The sequence below is a fragment of the Trichosurus vulpecula genome, chromosome 7, assembly GCF_011100635.1.
Source record: "Trichosurus vulpecula isolate mTriVul1 chromosome 7, mTriVul1.pri, whole genome shotgun sequence".
In the NCBI taxonomy this organism is placed as follows: domain Eukaryota; kingdom Metazoa; phylum Chordata; class Mammalia; order Diprotodontia; family Phalangeridae; genus Trichosurus; species Trichosurus vulpecula.
The window spans coordinates 42,983,241-43,005,355 of NC_050579.1; the positions used below are offsets into that span (position 1 = coordinate 42,983,241).

Here is a 22,115-nt window from a genome sequence, read left to right on the forward strand (position 1 = left end):
TTGCCCTTTTGGAGAATGCCTGTCCCCCATGGAGACCTCTATTAGCAGCCAAGCCTTGGTTCCTTTGAATCCTGGGACCATGTGCTTGATTCCATGAACATCTGTTGGACAAAGACTTCAGAATAAAACTTTTTCAAGAAACATGTTTTCCGTGTGTTTTTGGTTTTCTCAGCAGAAATAAGATTGCTAAGGTGGAGTTCCTGTATCATTATACCAGACAGGCAAGGGTTAGTCAGACATTTGTTCTGAGAGAAAAACAATTTGGTGGTTGAAGTATATGACAATCTCAATCGGGCTCAACACCTTGAGTGGCCCAGAAAATAGCTAATCTACAATGAGGGGCATAGCTTCTAGGAATAAGGATTGCCTGATCTGACCACATTCTGGCCTGCAGTACCGTGTTCAGTTCTGAACACCACATGTGAGCACAGTCCTGAGAAAGACATTGGGAAGCTCGATAGTGTCCCAAGGAGGGCAATCAGGAAAGAGAAGGGCCTAGAGTCCCTGTCATGCAAGAATGAGTTTAAGGACGGTTAGTGAAGAGAGGAAAAGATTCAGGGAGATTATTATACTCATATTCAAATGTCTTCATGACTATCATGAGGAAAAGGGTCATACTTGTACTATTTGTGCCCACCATGACCAATGGGTAGAAGTGACTAAGAGGTTAACAGAGGCTAATAATAGGAAAACCTTCCTAATAATTAGAGCTGTTCAACACTGGAACCAGTTGCCTGCAGTGGCAGTTGGTTCCTCTCCTTGGAGGGCATTAAACAGAGGTTGGGTGACTATCTACAGAGGAAGTTCTAGGAGGGGTTTCTTTCAAGTATATTTTGAACTAGATTTCTTCTGGGGTCCCTTCCAGGTCTTGAATTCTGTGATTCTGTGATATTGTCATGGAACAGTCAGGAAATAGTGTATATGTTAGAGACACGCTAAGGTCATTATGGACGTTCAGTGTAGGGAGGGAAAGAGAATGATCATATTAAACATATTTCCACATTATTCATGTTGTAAAAGAAGAATCAGAACAAAACAGAAAAACCACAAGAAAGAAAAAACCAGAGAAAGGAAAGATGAGAAAGAGAGAGAGAGAGAGAGAGAGAGAGAGAGAGAGAGAGAGAGAGAGAGAGAGAGAGACAGAGAAAATAATATGCTTTGATCTGTATTCAGACTCCATAGTTCTTTCTCTGGATGTGGATAGCATTTTCCATCACAAATCTTTTGGAATTCTTAGGTTGTTTTATTGTTGAGAAGAGCTAAGTCTATGAAAGTTGATCATCACACAATGTTGCTGCTACTGTGTGCAATGTTCTCCTGGTTCTATTTACTTCACTCAGCATCAGTTCATGTAAGTCTTTCCAAGTTTTTCTGAAATCCACCTGCTCATCATTTCTTATAGCACAATCATATTCCCAGAAACTTTTAAAAAATTTATTTAACATTATTCTAAATCCAAACATTTTTCTAGCTGAGAGAGAAAATGGTCCAAACTGGCCTGGTTCCCCAACCCTCCTCACACCATGCCCTCAGATATCTTTCTAGCCCAAGACAATTGGAAGTGAAATTTATAGGAATCTTGAACAAGGAAACGGTTATATTATGGGAAAATGCAGTTTGCAGTAAACATTTGAGAATAATAGTCACTAATAATAGTAACTTAATTTTCAATTAGAGCAATACAATTCTTTTCTTGACCTCAGGAACTGAGATGGTCTCTACTCTTTGATCAATATTGTGATGCTTTCTGAATAAGACCAAAAGGGCATTTCTTTGTGGATAGAAAAGAGAGCACTTACCTTGGATAGATCTTAGACCAATCACTTCTGGGAATGGAAAAAGCCATGATCTTAACAAAAGGCACGTTTGCCCTAAATTTGGTTTCCACTCAATCTAATTTCTTTAAGAAAAGTTTTTGGTTCTTAACCTAACTCACCTTCCTAAGGGGACAAATCTGAAAAGGGCTTCTAGAATTTATATATGCAATACACAGAAATACATATATACACATATATATTTATACCTATATATGAATATTTTTCTCTGTGTGTCCTTTTATAAAATTCACATTTACAATTTATTTATTTTTAACATCTATTTAAATTTTTTGTTATGATTTTTCTCTCTCTACTTCTTTTTCCTCTCCCATCCATTGAGAAGTTAAGAAATATGATCTCCATTGTACATGCAAAATCATGCAAAAAATGTATTTCAATATTAGCCATGTTGCAAAATTAAAATAAAAGTCAGATAGGTGGTATAGTACATAGAATACTGGGGCTGCAGTCAGAAAGATTCATCTCCCTGAATTGAAACCTGGCCTCAGACACTTATTAGCTGTGTGACGCTGGGCAAGTCACTTAACCCCGTTTACGTCAGTTACCTCATGTGTAAAATGAGGTGGACAAGTAAATGGCAACCCACTCCAGTATCTTTGCCAAGAAAACCCCAGATGGGGTCATGAAGAGTTGAACATGAGTGAAATGACTGAAGAACAGCAAAAATTTAAAAGCAAGCAAAACAAAGTGGAAAAAAATTGGCTTCAACCTGCACTCAGAGTCCATGAGTTCTTTCTTTGGAGATGGATAGTATTTTTCATCCTAAGTCCTTTGGAAATGTTTTGGATCATTGCATTGGTCAGAATAATGAAGTCACCCACAGTTGATCATTGTTACAATATTGCTGTTACTGTGTACAATATTCACCTGGTTCTGTTTATTTCATTCTTTATCAGTTCATGTAAATCTTCTCAGGTTTTTCTAAAATCACCCTGCTTGTCATTTCTTATGGCACAATAGTATTCCATTACAATCACATATCACTGTGTGACCTTGGGCAAGTCACTTAACCCCAATTGCCTTGTCCTCCCTCCTCCAAAAACAAACGAAAAAGAAAAGAAAAGAAAAGAAAATTTTCCCCCAGTTTCTTGCTTTTTTTCTTCTAATCTTGGATGAGTTCGTTTTGTTTGTGCAAACTTTTTAAAATTTAAGGTAATCAAAATTATCCACTTTACTTCCCATGAGCCTCTCTATCTCAAGGTCAGTCATAATCTTTTTTCTTATCAATAGATCTGACAGGTAAAAATTTCCATGTTCCCCTAATTTCATATGCTGTCATTCTTTATTCCTAAATCATGTACCCATCCTGACCTTATCTTGGTATACGATGTGAGATGTTGGTCTACACATATTTCTGCCAAACTGCCTTGTAGTTTTCTCAGCAATTTTTGTCAAATAGTGGATTCTTGTCCCAAAAGCTTGGATCTTTGTGTTTATCAAATACTCAGTAACTATGGTCATTTACTACTGTGTATTGTGTATCTCATCTATTCCGCTGATCCACCACTCTCTTTCTTATCCAGGACTGGATTGTTTTCATGATTGCCACTTTGTAATATAGTTTGAAGTCTGGTACTGCTAGTCTGCCTTCCTTCATATTCTTTTCATTGATTCCCTTGATATTCTTGACTTTTTGTTCTTCCAAATGAATTTTGCTCTTATTTTTTTCTAGCTTTATAAGGTGATTTTTTTTGGTAGTTTGATTGTTATGGCAGTGAATACCATAAACTAACTTAGGTTGAATTTTTACTTTTGACATATTGGCCTGGCCTGCCCATGAGCAATTAGATCTGACTTTATTTGTGTGCAAAATGTTTTGTAACTGATTTCATATAGCTCTGGGTTTTTCTTGGCAGGTAGAATGCCAAGTGTTTTATATTTTCTGCAGTTATTTTAAATGGATTTCTCTTTCTATCTCTTCCTGATGGACTTTGTTGGTAACATACAGAAATAGTGATGATTTATATGGGTTTATTATATATCCTACAACTTTGCTAAAATTGTTAATTGTTTGAACTAGTTTTTTAGTTGGTTCTCTAGGATTGTCTAAATATACCATCATATCATCTGCAAAGAGTAGTAGTTTTTTTTCTTCCTTGCTCATTTTAATTTCTTCAATTTCTTTTTCTTGTCTCATTGCTATAGCTAGCATTTCTAGCACATTATTAAATAATAATGGTGATAGTGGGCATCCTTGCTTTGCTCCTGATCTCATTGGGAAGGTTCTTGCTTATCCTCATCACAAATAATGCTTGCTGATGGCTTTAGATAGATACTACTCACCATTTTAAGAAAAGTCCCATTTATTCCTATGTTTTCTGGTATTGTTAAGTAGAAGTGAGAAGTACATTTTTTCTAAAGATTTTTCCACAACTATTGACATAATTATATGATTTTTGTTGTTATTTGTTATGGCCTATTACGCCGGTAGTTTTCCTAATATTGAACTAGCCCTATGTTCCTGATATAAATTCCACTTGGTCACAATGTATGATCTTTGTTATATCTTGATAAAATCTCCTTGCTAGTAGTTTATTTAAAATTTTGCATTGGTATTCATAAGCGAAATTGGCCTATAGTTTTCTTTCTCTGTTTTTGTTCTTCCTGGTTGAGGTATAAGAATTATATTTGTGTCATAAAAGGAATTTTGCGAGACTCCTTCTTTGCCTTTTTTTCCAAATAGTTTATGTAGTACATATTAGAATGTGTTGGTAAGCAAAATGGTCTTTGTTTTCTTTGAGTAATCCTTACTAGGTGCTAAGCCCCAGGCCCAGACCCCTATTAGGTGTAAAACCTTAGTGGGTGTGGATTGGCAACTAAGGTGGGGCCCAAGGTGGGGCTAACTCCAGGGAGGGCCTAGTTTACATGTCTGGGACAGCAGAGGCTCCTAGACCACGTGGGTTTAAGTCTACCTCTTTGTGACGATTTTAGGTCACGTGGGTGAGTCGCATGTGTGACTTACCCCTGATGCTGAAAAAGATATAAAAACCAGGGGTTGGCTGTCTGTTCCTTGGAGCTCCTCCTTACAGCCACTGGCGCTTGACTCTGGGCCAGCCCTTGTCCTGAGCTCCCAGGCTGAACCTAGATGTTGGTAACTATGAATATGTATTGGGTCTGTCTGCTGATGTTTATAATTTGTTTGTATGTTGCTCTGAAGTTCAGGGTTCTGGCCTTCTCCCCTGAACTAAGTGAATGATATTTGTGTGCTGAATTAAAGTAAGCTTGTCAACCCCTTTTAACCTTGCTTTCCTTATTAAGGCAGATCAAAAGAACCTGTGCTGTTGGCAGCTTTCTGGGTGCTGGCTGTGGGTGGATCTTACACCCCCACAGAAGCTGCTAGCCAGATTGTTGAAACATAGAATTACTTATTCTTTAAATTTTGGTAGAATTAATTTGTGAATCCATCTGGTCCTGGGGATTTTTTCCTGAGGGTACTCATTGATGGTTTTTTCAATTTATTTTTCTAAGATAGAGTTATTTAAATATTCTATTTTCTCTTCTGTTAATTTGGAAAATTTATATTTTGCAAATTTTTTCTATTTCACTTAGATCATCAGATTTATCAGCATATAATTGGACAAAATGGCTTTTAATAATATTGTTTTAATTTCATCTTCATTGGTGGCGCATTCACCCTATTCATTTGTGATACTGGTAATTATATTTTTCCTTTCTTTTTAAAAATCAAATTAACCAATAGTTTATCTCTTTCACTGTTTCCCCCCCATAAAACCAGCTCCTGGTTTTATTTATTAGTTTAATGAGCTTTTTTACTTTCAGTTTTTATTAATCTCTCTTTTGATTTTCATTTTGGTGTTTTAAGGATTTTAAATTGTTCTTTTTCTATTTTTTTAAATTGCATGCCCAATTTATTAATCTGCTCTTTCTTTATTGATTTAAGTATTTAGAGATTTAAAAGTTCCCCTAAGTACTGCTTTGGCTACATCCCACAAATTCTGTTACATTTTTTCATTGTTGTCATTCTCTTTAGTGAAATTATTGATTGTTTCTATGATTTGTTCTTTAACCCACTCATTCTTTAGATCAGTTAATTTTTAGTCTGTGCTAACTGTCTAAAAATAATCATTTTGTATTTCTGCTTTTCTGCATTTGTTTGTGAGATTTGTATGCCCTAATACATGGTCAATTTCTTTTGAAGATGCAATGTATTGCTGAGAAAGAAAGTGTGATCCTTTTTATTCCCATTCAGTTTTCTTCAGAGGTCTGACATATCTAACTTTTAAAAAAATTCTATTCATTTCTTCAATTTATTTCCTATTTATTTTATGGTTAGATTTATCTGGTTCTGAGAGGGAAAACTTGAGGATCCCCACTAATATAGGCTTACTATCTATTTCCTCCTGTAACTCATTTAACTTTTCCTTTAATTATTTGGATGCTATGTGTATGTTCAGTATTGGTATTACTTCATTGTCTATGGTACCTTTATACAAAATATAGTTTCCCTGCTTATATCTTTTAATTGGGTCTATTTTTCCTTCTGCTTTGTCTAAGATCATGATTGCTACCCCTTTTTTTACTTTTTTACTTCACTTGAAGCATAATATATTCTGCTCCAGTCCCTTGTTTTCACTCTGTGTATCTTTCTGTTTCAAGTGTATTTCTTGTAAAAAAACATATTGTTAGATTCTGATTTCTAATCCCTTCTACTATCTACTTTTATTTTATGGGTAAGTTCATTCCATTCACATTCACAGTATTTTCCTCCATCCTATTTCCTCAACTCACTCCCCTCCCCCATTTATCCTTCTCTTTCTCTTTTTACCCTGTCCCTTCTCGAAAGTCTATTTAGCTTCTGACCACTACCTTCATTAATTTACTTTTCCTTCTATCACCACCCAGCCCCTTATCTTATCCTCTTCCCCTCCTACTTCCCTGTTGGGTAAGAGAGATTACTATACCCAAGTGAGTGTGTATGTTATTCCTTCTTTGAACCAGTTCTGGTGAGAATAAGTTTTCAGTGTTGCCCACCACTCCCTCCTACCCTGCTACTTTCCCCTCCACTGTAAAAGTTTTCTTGTGCACTTGTTTTACATGAGATAATTTTTCCCATTCTTCCTTTCCCTTCCTCCTTCTCCCAGTGCATTCTTCTTTCTCACACTTTAAATTTTTTTGAGATTACCCCACCATGTCAAGCCACACCCATATTTACTGTCTATGTATATTTCTAACTGCCATAATAATAATTCTGAGGAGTTACAAGTATCATATTCCCATGTATTAATGGAAAGATTAACCATATTAAGTCCTGTAAGATTTCTCTGTTATGTTTAACCTTTTGTGTTTCCTTTGAATCTTCCATTTGAATGTCAAGTTTCTATTAAGCTCTGGTCTTTTCATTAGGAATGCTTGAAATTCCTTTATTTCATTAAATACCCATTTCCCCCCAAAGGAGTATATTCAGTTATTTTTGGTTGCAATTCTAGTTCCTTTGTCCTTCAGAATATCATATTCCAGGGGCAACTAGGTAGCACACTGAGTAGAGTACCAGCCCTGGAATCAGGAGGACCTGAGTTCAAATCTGGCCTCAGACACTTGTCACACTTACTAGCTGTGTGACCTTGGGCAAGTCACTTAACCCCAATTGCACTGCCTTTCCCCCCTCCAGAAAAAAAAGAACATCATATTCCAAGCCCTCTGCTCCTTCAATGTGGAAACTGTTAAATTTTGTATAATCCTGACTGTGACTCCATAACATTTGAATTATTTCTTTCTAGCTCCTTACAATTTTTCTCCCTGTTCTGGAATCTCTTTCAAGAGATGATCAGTGGATTCTTTCAGTTTCTATTTTGTACGCTGGTTCTAGGATATCAGGGTAGTTTTTCTTTATAATTTCTTAAAATATGATGTCTAAGGTCTTTTTTTACTCAAAACATTCAAATAGTTCAGTACTTCTTAAATGATCTCTCCTCAATCTGCTTTCCAGTTCAGTTATTTTTTGATGAGATATTTCACATTCTTTTCTATTTTTTCCATTCTTTTAACTTCATTTTATTTTTCTTGATGTGTCATGGAGTTATTAGTTTCCACTGGCCGTGTTCTAATTCTTAAGGAATTATTTTCTTCAGTGAGCTTTTAAACCTTTCCTCCCCTGGTTTTTAAAGAGTTCTCTTCAGTGAATTTTTTTTCACCTCTTTTGCCATTTGTCCAATTCTGTTTTTAAGATGTTATTTTCTTTGTAATTTTTTTGTGTGTCTCTTTTTACCAAGGTTTTGACTCTACTTTCATAATTTTCTCTTATTTCTTTCCCCAATTTTACCTCTACCTCTCTTATTTGATTTAAAAAAAATTCTTTTAAAGCTCTTCCTCTTCCAGGAATCCTTCTTCTTCTGTACAATTGACTTTTTTTTTCTTTTTTGAGGATTTCCTTAAAGCTGTTTTGATGTTGTCTTCTTCTGAGTTTGTGTTTTGATCTTCCTTTTCATCATCATAGATTTCTATGGTCAGGCTCTTTTTTCATTGTTGTTGTTTGTTCATTTTCCAGCCTATTTCTTGACTTATTTAAATTAAAGTTGGGCTCTGCTCCTAGGGTGAAGAGGGCACTGTCCCAAACTTCATGTCTTTTTGAGCCACAGTTTTCAGATTTAGTTCTGGCACCTGTAAGTTTTTAGTGTTTCCAAGGTGGTATGATCAAAGGAGAGGCATGGTCATTGCTCCCCTGGCCTGTGCTCTTGTCCTTACTGAGGAAGGAAACTTGCTTCCCTGTAGCCACAAGTACTAGCATTCCTCTTGGCCCTGGAACTGTGACCAGATCTGCTGCTGCCTGTGCTTCTCCTTGCCCTAAAACTGAGACCCAGAAGTCCATATGGACAATCCAATATGGTCCTGTGCCCAGTGCCAGCTTGGGGTCCTCTCTAATCTCTTTATGACCAGTTGTCTCACCCACTTACCATATCTGGTCTGAGAACTCTCAAACCTGCTATTGCTGTTGCAGCTCTGTGTGAGGACTACTGCTGGCATTAAACTGAGGGCACTTCAGGCTGCTCCAGATCTGCTCCCTCCTTGGTGTCATAGACCTATCCTGCTGACCTCCCAGTTGTTTCAAGCTGGAAAAATGTCTCATCATGACCTTTTTTTATTGGCTCTACCCCTCCAGATTTCAATTTGAAGTGTTATTTTAAACTTGTTGGAGTTTAAGAAGGAAAAGGAATGTGGAGAGAGTTGTGATGAATTCTTGTCTCTACTCTGCCATTTTGGCTCTTTTTATTAATATTTTTAGTTAAAATATAAAGGGAGAACATGCTATGCTTCCATAATTCCCCTCTTGTGCTTCCAAATTCAATTATTTGAAGAATGAGCTATAGTGTCCATAAAGTCCATGTACAATTTAAAATAGGTATAACTTTGTAACTATATGTGATAAAAAGAATCTGTAACAAGTATTAGAAAGCTTGATATGCCTAGTTTATTTTTGTCTTTAGAAATTTTATGTTTATTTTATTTTTAGAAATTTAACTTCAAAATTACTTATTTTTCCGGATTACTGTTGATCCATGGCTTCACTAGAAGAGAAAGTAAACAGAAAATCAACTTGAAAATGTTTTCTATGAACTACAGAATCATATTACCCTTTGTATTAGTAATGATGGTGGACATGTTGAAAATTAATAAGAACAATAAAAAATTTACAACTATTTTAAATTGCACACGGACTTTATGGACACCCCGTGTGTGTGTGTATGTATTAATTCTAGTATTTTGATTTTGCATCTGATAATAAGAAGCAAGGACTGATTGCTCTAGTTGGTCTAAAATAAGGAGCTCTCTCTGTTCTGCTTTAATACAGTGAATGTAGCAAACAGTGGGACAATAAGAACTACTCGAGGTGTTATAACAGTATTCCAGGTGACACAATAGAGTAGAAGGCATTGTTGAACTGGGATATTTCTATAATATAAGTATAATATAATATAATATAATATAAGTAATATAAGGGGTAAGAGACAAGACTCAGTGCTCCAACATTTGAGTCTCTAGCCAGCTGTTTCATCTCCTGGACAATAGCCAGAAGGCTCTGAAGATTAACAAAGCTGCCAGGCATTGAGACAATTAGAACTTAAACGCAACTTTAGGGTCCTAGTCAGCTGGACAGAAGATAATCTGATCCCTTTAACCTTAGCTATTACAGACTACACATTCTCAGTTTAAATACTGATTCTCTTAATGTAGACAGAACTCTTTTGTAAGCATGCTGTTTAATCTAACAAATTTTACCAGGTAATATCCTCATCTCAAGTCTTTTTCCATAAATCCAAGCATTGTATCTATACCAATGACTCCCAAATTTGTATATAAATCCTTCACCTATCTCCCCGATTCCAGTTACGCCTCATCATCTGCCTGCTGGACATCTCTGCATGGTTATCATGTTGATGTCTCAAACTCTGTGTGTTTGAAACAGAACTCATTCTCTTTCTCCCTAAATCCTACCTTCCTCTGAACTTTCTTTCTTTTGTTAAATAGCTCTTTATCCTTCCTGTTACCCAGATTTGTGACCTTGGAGTTACCTTTGACTCTTTTCCCTTCCTCACCCCTATATCCAGTCAGTTCTAAGTCTTCCTTCCTTTCTGGTTCTTCATCTATAACATCTTTGGTGTTCCCTTCGCTCCACCTACACAGTCGATACTCTAGCTCAGGCTTTTATCATCTCTCACCTAAATTACTAACATTTCTCTTTTTCTAGTTTCTGTCCTCTTTATTCTCCTTCATAGAAGCAAAAATAACCTCATAAAGTACATGTCTAACCAAGCTGCTTCCTTCCTCAGAAACTTGAATGAGTTTTTTTTCTCTAGGATAAAATAAAAACTCTTTAGCCTCATATTTAGGGTTTTCCACAATCTGATTCCTGCCTACCTATCTAGTCTTATTTCTCAGTGGATGAATGAATAAATATACTAATTAATTAAAACTATTTACTACCCCTCTACTAAGAGCAGAGCACTATGTTAAGTGCTGGGGTACAAAGTGGACACAGTACCAACTCTCCAGGAACTCACATTCTAATACGGAGAGAAAACACATAGAGAAAGTTTGAGTTGCAAGTCAGATTGTTGAGGTTTAGGGGTGCTGGGATACCAAAATAGCCACACACAGTTCTTGCTCAAATGAATTAGATCCAAGCCTTCTCTCAGCCAAAGAGAAAACACCTATAGAAGGTGGGCATGATTCTAGAAATCTGCCATATTGGCCAGACTCTTAAGGAATCTAAGCATTTATGGTGCTTGTATCGACAAGCTGGTCAGATTGAATCTGAGCCCCTTAATGCAGGCAAGATGGATCTTACCTAGAGAAAGACTGTGGGGACAGAGAAGGGGGTCTAGAGGGAATTAAGAGAGTGGCAGTCTAGGGTGGAGCCAGGTTCAGGCAATGAAAGGGCAGTTAATTAACTAGGAAGGGCTGATTGCCCCAGGCAAATGCCAGGAACCTGGGCCACATGAGAAAGTCCAGGGCTTTTCCTTTTTGGGGTCCAAATGCCAAAGATATGGTCTTTTCCTTTTGGGGGTTCAGATCTCATCCCCATCAAGGTGGAAAGGTTCCAGAAACTTTAGGGTACAGTGAAAAAGCAGATGGCAATTTCTCTCCTGTAATGTCACTTCCACTAACAGAATCATATCAGCACCTGATATTGAGCTACTTGACAGTGCCAAGGACATAGGTGGCTAGAGCTTGCTCTCATGGGTCTATACTAGCCATGGCCATAGCTTTCACAGAATCGGTTACTGCGCTGCATCTCCATTGTTGTTCCTTACTGGGATAAGGGCTGTGGAGGTTGAGCTGGAAGCAGGATCAGTGGTCTGCAGGCTCCTGTCACTCCCAGGACTACTGCGGTTTACCTGCCAATAGGTGTTAATAGATTTTTATATACTACTCCTGGCTGTTCCATGAACAAGATACTCCATCTCTTGGTTCTGGCCATTCCCTCTGGCTCTCTTCCATGCCTGGAATGCTCTTCCTCTTCTGCCTCCCACTACTGACCTCCCTGGCTTATATAAGTCCCAACTAAAATCCCACTTCCTACAGGTAGCCTTTCCCAACCCCTTTTAATTCCAGTGCCTTCCCTCTGTTAATTATTTCCTATTTATCCTGTGTAAAATCTGCTGTGTTTGAGTGTGTGTGTGTGTGTGTGTGTGTGTGTGTGTGTGTGTGTGTTTGTATATTATCTCCCCCATTAGACTGTAGGCTCCTTGAAGGCATCTCACACCAGCTCCATTTAACTGACAGATTAGCTTTTAGAAAGGAATATTTATTTCAAAGGTATAATAAAAATAAACTTCCCTCCAAATACCTGGGGGTTATAATCCTCCCTATACTACCCTAATCTCTGGGGAGGGGAGAGAAAGAAGGGGAATTAGGTTTACAGCTCAGTTCCTATATAGCAATAGTCCCACTGATGTGAATACAGTGTCCTAAGGGTTTAAAAAAAGAATATCAAGGGTTGCTTTTTCAGTAACTTGTGAGGCCCCTCCTGAACTTGAGGGCATCCTAAAGTCTCTCCCCCTTATCTTGAAATACCATAAAACTTCCCCTTGTGTGGGATGTAATTTTCAAATAATAGGAGAGACATCTTTAGGGGAAACAAAGTAAGTTTATTTTACAAACATTGTAAGATTTGGGCACACCTCCATGATGGAGGAAGCGAGGTAAAAGGGAACCTGCCTTAATTTACACTCTTAATGAAAGGATTCCCACCCACCTCTATCCCTTCTCACCATTGGCTGGAAGGTGGGCTTACAGACTAGGCTCGAAAACTAGACAGAGGACCAAGGTTGATCCTGTCCATTCAGGTTTTCCCTATCAGAACTCAACTACCGGGGTGGTGTCTGAAAGTCTAGGAGAAGAAATGGAGTTGGGGGGAGGAGAGACCTTCCTGGATCAGAGAACAAATAGCTCACGGAAAGTTCATTATCTTCTAACATCTGAGAGAGAGGGGGAAGGGCATGCCCACAGCTCCAGGCCCTGACTTTCCAGAATCACAAGGCTAAATCCCAAACCTCTCCTACTCCCTTAGACATACCCTGTGAAGTCTTCACAATTATCTATCCCATTCACTCTCATACTGGACCAGAAAATTCCTTGTCCTCATCCTGAGTCATAAAATTTCCCCTGTCTCCCTTGTCCTGTGTCTCCTATCCTTTCATCCATCTTCCTCATCCTGTCCCTAATCTTCAACCTCCATAAAAAACCCTAAAATTACATCATCATCCTGAATAACTCTATATAAGCAGAATTCCCCCAAATATCGGAGTCTCACTTAGCTTTCTTGCTGAGGAGGCCCATGCTGCTCACACAATAAACAAAGCTCCCAATTAATGGCTAAAAGCAAATCGTCTAAGTGAATTCTTTCACACCTGAACTGTGCTCTCCCAACTCTGACCTCAACACCAGAAAGGACCAAGTCAAGCCCCCCTACCCCCACCCCATTTCTGGGACCCTGACTTCATAGGGCTTCACTGCTGGGCTGGTCGCAACATCTGGCTTGGAATCCTGGGTTTCTAGGTCCGCATGGCTGGAGCTACTGGGTCCAGGACTCCACTCCCTGCACCTAGAAAGGAAAAAAGACAAGTAAGATAATAGCAAAATCCCAAGCTTGTTTCTTGGGGCCACATGGCCTAAGGGGAGATAGAGAGAGAGAGAGAGAGAGAGAGAGAGAAAGAGAGAGAGAGAGAGAGACAGAGAGACAGAGAGAGACAGAGAGAGAAAGAGACAGAGACAGAGACAGAGAGAGAGAGAGACAGACAGACAGAGAGACAGAGAGAGACAGAGAGACAGAGAGACAGAGACAGAGAGAGAGAGAGAGAGACAGACAGAGAGACAGAGAGAGTCAGATCAACAGACTAATCCAAAGAAACAGCGACTGAAAAGATTGTTAAAGAGCATCAAATACCAGGTGGTTTTGTATATGATTTTAGAAGCAATATAAAAACACTAGTGCTTCTTGAGCTGTTCCAATTGTTTGCCCCTTTCTAGTCCTCTCGAATCTACATACCCTCTGGCAAAGGCGGGAAGCAAGCTTTGTCATCAGTCTTCTGAAAAGCCCTATTAGTCATCCATGGATCAGCATTCTGAATTATTTCAAAGTTGCTTCCTTCCACTTTAGTGCTGTCATCCTTTAAATTCTTCTCCTGTCTTCCTTTCACTTAACTCTGATGCAGAAGCAGATAAAAATGACCACATAGACTTTGCCAAACTGAAGGACATCACCTATTAGGGTAAGGAACTCTCTTCCACCGAACTGCTGGGAAGACCAGAAAAGTCTACAGAAAAAAAAAAAATTAGATTTAGACCAAGATCTCACACCATATTCTTCAAGACACAATTTCCTCATGAATAAAATGGGGATGAACATAATAGCCCTGCCACCCTCACAAGCCAAGAAGATTCATCTTGCTTAATTGAACTCCTTAAGATAAAATGAGGTGGGGCAACTAGGTGGCACAGTGGCAAGAGAGCTGGCTCTGGAGTCAGGAAGACCTGAGTTCAGATCCTTCTTCAGACACTTACTAGCTGTGTGACCCTGGGCAAGTCACTTAATCCCAATTGCCTCTTTGAAAAAAAGATGAAATGAGGTAACAGATGTTAAAGTTCTCTGTGACTTTAAAATGTTATACAAATGCATGCTGCTAATATCATCACAAAAGAATACAGAGCACTAGGCCAGGACCTCAGAGATCTCATTCTCTATTTCTGTTCATGACCACCTTTTGCAACAAATGTTTCCTCAGTTGCCCTGGTAAAACCTGGGGTCTGTGAATTGAAAATATATGTATATTTTATCACATAGTCACTGGGTTTCTGTTGGCTGATAGAGGAGAAGCAGCAGGTGGTGGGAGGATATCTATCTCAGTGTGTATATACATATATATTATATATATGCGTGTGTATATATATATGCATATATTTACATATATACACATCCATATGCACATATATTATAATATTATAACATATTATATATAATTATATATAGTATATAATGCATTATATTATGTATGATATATAATTATATAATATATATAGTATGTGTAAGTATGTGTGTATGGATATATACATCTCTCTCTCCATATATTTATAGATGTGTATAACTTTTGATATGAGTGGGACTAGACCACCCTACTCCATTTTAGCCTTGGTATTTTAGGTGAAATCATGTCTCAATCAATTAGTCATAAATTGTCCCTAGACTGGGGACTCAATGTTCTTTGAACTGGAATGACCTTACAGCATGAATCATGTTAGGATAGGTCAAAGAAACATAGCCTCAGCCCAAGGTTCATCTATGAATTATCAAGTGAGTTGAGAACAGAGACGTTCCACGAATTGGGGCAAGTATGGTTGTCCAGCATACCTCTCCTGTGGAGGGGGAAATGCCTAAGGAGAGAACTTGGTTTCAAGCTTGGCCAAATCTTCTTATTATTCCCATCCCATATCCCCAATTTGGCTGGGTGAATACCATGCTTGCATGTACTGGTAGAGTACACCATGTATTAGTGTAATGGTTCTGGAAGATTTTGGCCTCCCTCTCTGGCCATTATTTCTTATCAGCGTCCCTGTCTCATCTGTGTGTCATTGCCTATACCACAAGCCAAGAACATTCATCATGCTTAATTGAACTCCATAAATACTTGATGAATGGGAGAAAAGAACTTTCCAGCAACCAGCAAGTGTGATTTATACCTTTGTCACAAGGAAAACTCTCAATCACCAAGCTGTGTAATCATCTCCACACACTCTAAGCTTGAGTCCACTTTCCCCTGGACTCTGGCTATCCTTGGGGGAGAGTGTTTCACAGACGTTTGATAGTATGTTTTGTACCAAAGGTTTTTTTTAAAAATCTTTATTTATTATTTTTAGTTTTCAGCATTAATTTTCACAAGAGTTTGAATTTCAAATTTTCTCCCCATTTCTACCCTCCCGCCCCACTCCAAGATGGCATATATTCTGATTGCCCCATTCCCCAGTCAGCCTCCATTCTGTCACTCCACTCCCCCCCATCCCTTTTCCCTTACTTTCTTGTAGGACAAGATAGATGTTTATGCTCCATTGCCTGTATGTCTTATTTCCTAGTTGCATGCAAAAACTGTTTTTTTTTAACATCTGCTTTTAAAACTTTGAGTTCCAAATTCTCTTCGCTCTTCTGTACCCACCCACCCTCCCTAAGAAGGCAAGCAATTCAACATAGGCCACATGTGTATCATTATGCAAAACCCTTCCGCAATACTAATGTTGTGAAAGACTAACTATACTTTGCTCCTTCCTATCCTGTCCCCCTTCATCCAGATTTCTCCCTTGACACTGTCCCTTTTCAAAAGTGTTTGCTTTTGATTACCTCCTCCCCCTATCTGCCCTCTCTTCTATCGTCCCACCTTTTTATCTCCTTCCTCCTTCTTTCCTGTGGGGTAGGATACCGAATTGAGGGTGTATGTTATTCCCTCCTCAGGTCAAATCCGATGAAAGCAAGATTCACTCATTCCCCCTCACCTGCCCCCTCTTCCCTCCCAACAGAACTGCTTTTTCTTGCCACTTTTACACAAGGTAATTTACCCTATTCTATCTCTCCCTTTCTCCCTCTCTCAATATATTTCTTTCTCATCGCTTAATTTGTTTTTATTTTTTCAGATACCATCCCTTCATATTCAACTCACCCTGTGCCCACTGTCTATATATATATTCCATTCAACTACCCTAATACTGAGGTCTCATGAATTATATACATCATCTTTCCATGTAGGAATGTAAACAAAATAGTTCAACTTTAGCAAGTCCCTTGCAATTTCTCTTTTTTGTTTACCATTTCATGCTCCTCTTGGTTCTTGTGTTTGAAAGTCAAATTTTCTATTCAGCTCTGGTATTTTCACTGAGAAAGCTTGAAAGTCCTCTATTTTATTCAAAATCAATATTTTGCCTTGGAGCATGATACTCAGTTTTGCTGGGTAGGTGATTCTTGGTTTTAATCCCATTTCCATTGACCTCGGGAATATCATATTCCAAGCACTATGACCCCTTAATGTAGAAGCTGCTAGATTCTGTATTATTCTGATTATGTTTCTGCAATACTCAAATTGTTTCTTTCTGGCTGCTTGCAGTATTTTCTCCTTGATCTAGGAGCTCTGGAATTTGGCAACAATGTTCCTAGGAGTTTTCTTTCGGGGATCTATTTGAGGAGGTGATCGGTGGATTCTTTCAATTTCTATTTTATCCTCTGGCTCTAGAATATCAGGGCAGTTCTCCTTGATAATTTCTTGAAAGATGAAATCTAGGCTCTTTTTTTGATCATGGCTTTCAAGTAGTCCAATAATTTTTAAATTATCTCTCCTAGATCTATTTTCCAGGTCAGTGGTTTTTCCAATGAAATATTTCACATTGTCTTCCACTTTTTCATTCCTTTGATTCTGTTTTATAATATCTTGCTTTCTCATAAAGTCACTAGCTTCCACTTGCACCAATCTAATTTTTTTTTAGAAATAATGTATAATTTATTTACATACTTAAAAAAAGGCCATAGAAAGTGGACATTCAGTTCCATATTTAAAATACCCCTTTTTGTGTTCTGTTGTTCAGAGTTCAAATTCTAAACTAGATCATTCCTCTCCCAATACTTTGGACCTTAGCTCCAACAAGCCTCAAGGTAACATGGGAGTTATTGATTTGCTTCCTGAGTCAGGGAAATTTGTACTTTCTTTTTTTTTTTTTTTTTTAAGTTTTTATATAGTTTATTTATGTTCTGATGAAAAATTATCTTCACGGATAAACGTCATCCATAGTGCCTTTTAATCCTTCTTTTTGCCAGCACCAACATTTGCCTTTGCAGTACCCCTGACTTTCTTCATTCTGTTCTTGCGTTCCTTTCGCTGCTTTCTTGATGTCTTTTTCTTCTCATACAGGCCATGCCTTGCAAGTCTGTGCTTTGGTTCATTTTTCTTTGCATAGTCAAGGGAATCATAAATCATGCCAAAGCCTGTTGTTTTGCCACCACCAAAATGGGTTCTGAATCCAAAGACAAAAATGACGTCTGGAGTGGTCTTGTACATCTTGGCCAGTTTTTCTCGAATTTCAGTCTTGGGCACTGTGGCCTTTCCAGGATGAAGGACATCTATAACCATCTGTTTACGCTGAAGAAGTCTGTTTGTCATGAACTTCCTGGTTCTGATGGTTACAGTGTCATTCATGGTGGCGGCCGGCTCCTCAAGCAGCAGGAGAGGGAAAGGCAAATTTGTACTTTCTATGAAAAAGGATCATGTGCATCAAGTCTAGAACTTCAGGATATTCAGGACATGGCATTTTCTCTTTTCCTTAATAAAGAGTCTGGATCCCTATTATATCATCATCACTGAGTCTGAAGAGTTTTGGGTCTTGATATTGATAGATGGGGTACATGATGGAGTCAGGATCCTGAGAGTGTTGTAGACCCAGGGCATGGCCTATTTCATGAACAGCCACCAGGAAGAGGTTGATTCCCTCTTCAGAATTTGACCAATCTTCATCGTCAAAGTGGATAGTTCCTTGGTAGACAGGATGTGGGGTTATTTTTAATTTTGGGCTTCCCAGGAAAAAATGAGTAGTCAGCAATATCTCGGACCCCACATCGAGGCTGCCTTATGATGGCCTTTGTGGGCTCATCCAACCAGCCAGTTTCTTCCAGCCTGAAGAAATGCTGCAAGAATCTCAATTGATCCTCCATAGTAGAGTGCAAGGATTCTTCTTCTGTGAAGAAGAAATGATGGAAGTAATTCTTAAAGAAGTCAAAATCATCAAGGATATCTTTGGGGATAACTGGTAAGGACAAACAGCAGGGCAGGAAAAAGGCAAAAATGAGAAGTGTAGAAAGTTCAGGCTCTACTGCAGGCTATCCAATCTAATTTTTAAGGTGGTATTTTCTCCAGTGGTCTTTTGGACTTCCTTTTCCATTTGTCTAATTCTGCCTTTCAAGGCATTCTTCTCATCATTGGCTTTTTGGAGCTCTTTTGCCATTTGAGTTAGCCTATTTTTTAAGGTGTTATTTTCTTCAGTATTTTTTTGGGTCTCCTTTAGCAAGTCATTGACTTGTTTTTCATGGTTTTCTCATGTCACTCTCATTTCTCTTCCCAACTTTTCCTCTACTTCTCTAACTTACTTTTCCAAATCCTTTTTGAGATCTTCCAAGGCCTGAGACCAGTTCATGTTTTTGTTGCAGGCTTTTGATGTAGGTTCTTTGACTGTTGACTTCTTCTGGCTGTATGTTTAGTCTTCTTTTTCACCAAAGAAAGATTCCAAAGTGTGAGTCTGAATCTGAGTCTGTTTTCACTCCTTGGCCATGTTCCCAGCCAAGTACTTGACCCTTGAGTTTTTTGTTGGGGTATGACTGCTTGTAGAGTGGAGAGTACTTTGTTCTAAGCTTGAGGGTACGTGCTGTTGTTTTCACAGCTATTTCTACACAGCAAGCTCTGCCACACCAGGGCTCCTCCTCCCTTAAGAACCGCCAACCCAGACCTGACTCAGATCTGAAGCAGGCTCTGCACTCCCTCTCTAATCTGCCACTTAATTCCTCCCACCAGGTGGGCCTGAGGCCAGAAGCAACTGCAGCTGTAGTTCTGTAGCTGTACCACCTCTGCTGCCCCTGGGGAGGTGGCCAAACCATGAACTCCTTTGACTCTGTCCCCGCAGCTTTTCCCACTAACCTTCTCTGTTGTCTTTGGTGTTTGTGGGTTGAAAAATCTGGTAACTGCCACAGCTCACTGGTTCAGGGTGCTAGGGCCTGTTCCACCTGGCTCCTGGTCTGATTGGTCCAGTGCAGCCCACACTGGGCTCTGCTCCACTCTACCTTACCCAGCAACCATCCAGGCTGTCCTGGGCTGGAGCCCTGCTTCCCTCCACTATTCCATGGGTTCTGCAGTTCTAGAATTTGTTCAGAGACATTTTTTATCACTGTTTGGAGGGCCCTGGGGGAGAGCACTAGGCAAGTCCCTACTTTCCAGCCGTCACCTTGGCTCTGCCCCATCTCTACCAAATGTTTTATGGAACCACTCCTTTGTAAAAGCTGCTTAAATCTGGATGATTCAATTGATTCTCAACTGATAATCTTAGAGGGAAACAAAGTAATGGGAGATCCAGTTTATGGAATTAAAGAATAACCTCTGAACCCTCAGAAGTAGCTCTAGTAAGCCGAAGAGGGATGGGGGTGGGGAAGATATATAGCCAAGTTCTGGGGACTCAACTTCTCAGTGAGATTGAGTGTTGGGACAAAGATCCATAAGGCTTACATAGGTTATAGTAAAGGAGTAGGTGATCACTAAGAGTCCTTCTAGGTCTAAATCTACAATCTTGTGATCTAGGTACATAAAGCCATATGTCAGCATGGTGCTCATTCAGAATACACACTTCAGATTGATGGCTAACATTATTATCCTTCTTATTTGGTTTTCCTGTCTCTGCTACTATCTCAAGTTCACAACGTAGCCCCTGAACACCCTTCTCCACCTCCACCACCCCCTCTTCTCTCCCCACCCCCTCTCCCCTTATACTCCACCGCTTCCACCCTGATGAAGCTGCACTGAGGAAGAAAACTTCAGCTCTTTATACTGACTTTGCATTTCAGTTTCCAAACTCTCACCATGACTCATTCTCTTTTCTTTGAAATTCCACTCATTTTCTGTTGATTCCATGTTTTCACGTATTCCCAGAAAGCCCTATAAAAAGAGAGCCCAAACACGAGACAGAGACACAGACCTCCAGAGTGTCTTAGCTTGTGCTCTGCTCCTCCAAGCCTTCTCTTCTCCCAGGACCATGAAGGTCTCTGTCGCTGCTCTCTCCATCCTCCTGGTCATGGCCTTCAGCTCTCTGACATCCTCTGCACCAAGTAAGTGAGTTTTCTGCTGCCCTCTATCACTGTGCCCAGGCTCTGGTTGTGAGTTGGACAGAACCCTGGCCAGGGACAAACCTAGTATGATCATAGGAATCTGATGAGGGTGTGGAGGGGGAGCATTGGAAGGGAGGATGTAGGAACAGGGAGGCTTTCTATTAAGCATTAACATGTCCTTGATAGTATATGCTGGTTAACATGGAAGTTCAAGGCAGGAGAAGAGACCAGAAAGGACATTAGATTGGGTCCTGGTCCAACCAGATTCTAGTTCTGGCTCTGACACTAAATACCCATGCAAGTGGCTTCCTCTCTAAAAGACAGGAATAGGGTGGGTAGACCTCTGACATTCCTTCTGGTTCTCATATTTCAGGTTTTCCCCATGATCCTCTCTGGGAAGGAGAGTAGCAGGTCTGACCCTTCTCCAGGCACAAGTTGATTCACACCTGGTGCTGGGGAGAAGCAGGGTAGGGAGACATGCCTGATGGAAAGCATGTTCCTGAGATGATGTCAGCACTGAAGGAATGTGTAGTGTGAATGTGTGGCCTTACTAATTTCAGGCATATCTTTTCTTTACAGTGGGGACCAATGCTCCTACTTGTTGCTACTCCTATGCCAGTAAACAGATCCCCAGGAAAATTGTGATAACCTATTATAAGACCAGCGGCCTGTGTTCTCAGCCAGGTGTGATGTAAGTATCTACCCACTGAGCCTCTTTAGGGGATACAGGGTGAGATGGCAGAAAGAGAAAATGAAGACATTTAGCCATCTGGCCAAATGGTAGATCAGGAAGCTCAGCTGAAATTTTGGATAAAAGGATGATGTAGCTCATGAGGTTCCATGCCCAGGTTTGGTTCTCCAGAGACCAAGATGGGAGCAATTCCCTCCAATGAGGAAGGATACATGGAAGCAACAGGAGTCTGAGGCCAGGAAGTTGCCTGGGATATCTCTCCTGGGGTTGTCTCTAGGAAGAGACACATGGCCTGAATGGACCTGATGGAAGTTTCAGAAGGTGGGAGAATGGTTTCTTAATCCCTTCCAGAAATCTACAAGAGGGGTACAGAAAGATCTTCCCTTCATCTCCAGCTGAAAAGCTTCTTGGTCTCTCATCCCCTCTCCCTTCATTCCACAGATTCATAAACACAAAGGGAGGCCAGAAATGTGCCAACCCCAAGGATGACTGGGTTCAGAAGTACATGGCTGACCCAGAACTGAACAGAGAGGCTCAGGAGACTAGGACAACGAATCTTAAAGAGAAATGAACCAAGCTAAGGAATTCCACATTCAGAAGCAATCTTCCTAGACCCCAGCCTTCCTGAGATGTTTACATCAGTGAAATTTAATTTATGTAAATTATTGGGTGGCAGCTTTGGGTATTTATTGGTGCTATTTGCCCTTTTGGAGAATGTCTGTCCTCCATGGAG

At 39.5% G+C, this 22,115-nt stretch overlaps 2 protein-coding genes and 1 pseudogene across 2 annotated transcripts; 1 reads left to right on the top strand and 2 right to left on the bottom strand.

Moving 5' to 3' along the window:
• Positions 1–17,554: 17,554 nt before the first annotated feature.
• Positions 17,555–18,059, bottom strand: LOC118857188 (40S ribosomal protein S24-like). The gene has a single exon (XM_036767839.1). It carries the CDS (start codon positions 18,023–18,025, stop codon positions 17,627–17,629), a length of 399 nt encoding a protein of 132 aa, XP_036623734.1. The 5' UTR covers positions 18,026–18,059; the 3' UTR covers positions 17,555–17,626.
• Positions 18,060–18,149: 90 nt separating this feature from the next.
• Positions 18,150–19,833, bottom strand: LOC118857487 (annotated as a pseudogene).
• Positions 19,834–20,618: 785 nt separating this feature from the next.
• LOC118857488 (C-C motif chemokine 3-like) lies at positions 20,619–21,953 on the top strand. The gene is made up of 3 exons (XM_036768161.1): positions 20,619–20,691; positions 21,271–21,382; positions 21,824–21,953. Exons 1-3 carry the CDS (start codon positions 20,619–20,621, stop codon positions 21,951–21,953), a joined length of 315 nt encoding a protein of 104 aa, XP_036624056.1.
• Positions 21,954–22,115: the final 162 nt, after the last annotated feature.

Bases quoted from the DNA above. Each gene is read 5' to 3' on its own strand.
- LOC118857188 (XM_036767839.1), bottom strand. From the start codon at position 18,025: ATGAATGACACTGTAACCATCAGAACCAGGAAGTTCATGACAAACAGA.
- LOC118857488 (XM_036768161.1), top strand. From the start codon at position 20,619: ATGAAGGTCTCTGTCGCTGCTCTCTCCATCCTCCTGGTCATGGCCTTC. The intron at 20,692-21,270 runs GTAAGTGAGTTT...TTTTCTTTACAG, and splicing joins TCTGACATCCTCTGCACCAA to TGGGGACCAATGCTCCTACT. The intron at 21,383-21,823 runs GTAAGTATCTAC...TTCATTCCACAG, and splicing joins TGTTCTCAGCCAGGTGTGAT to ATTCATAAACACAAAGGGAG.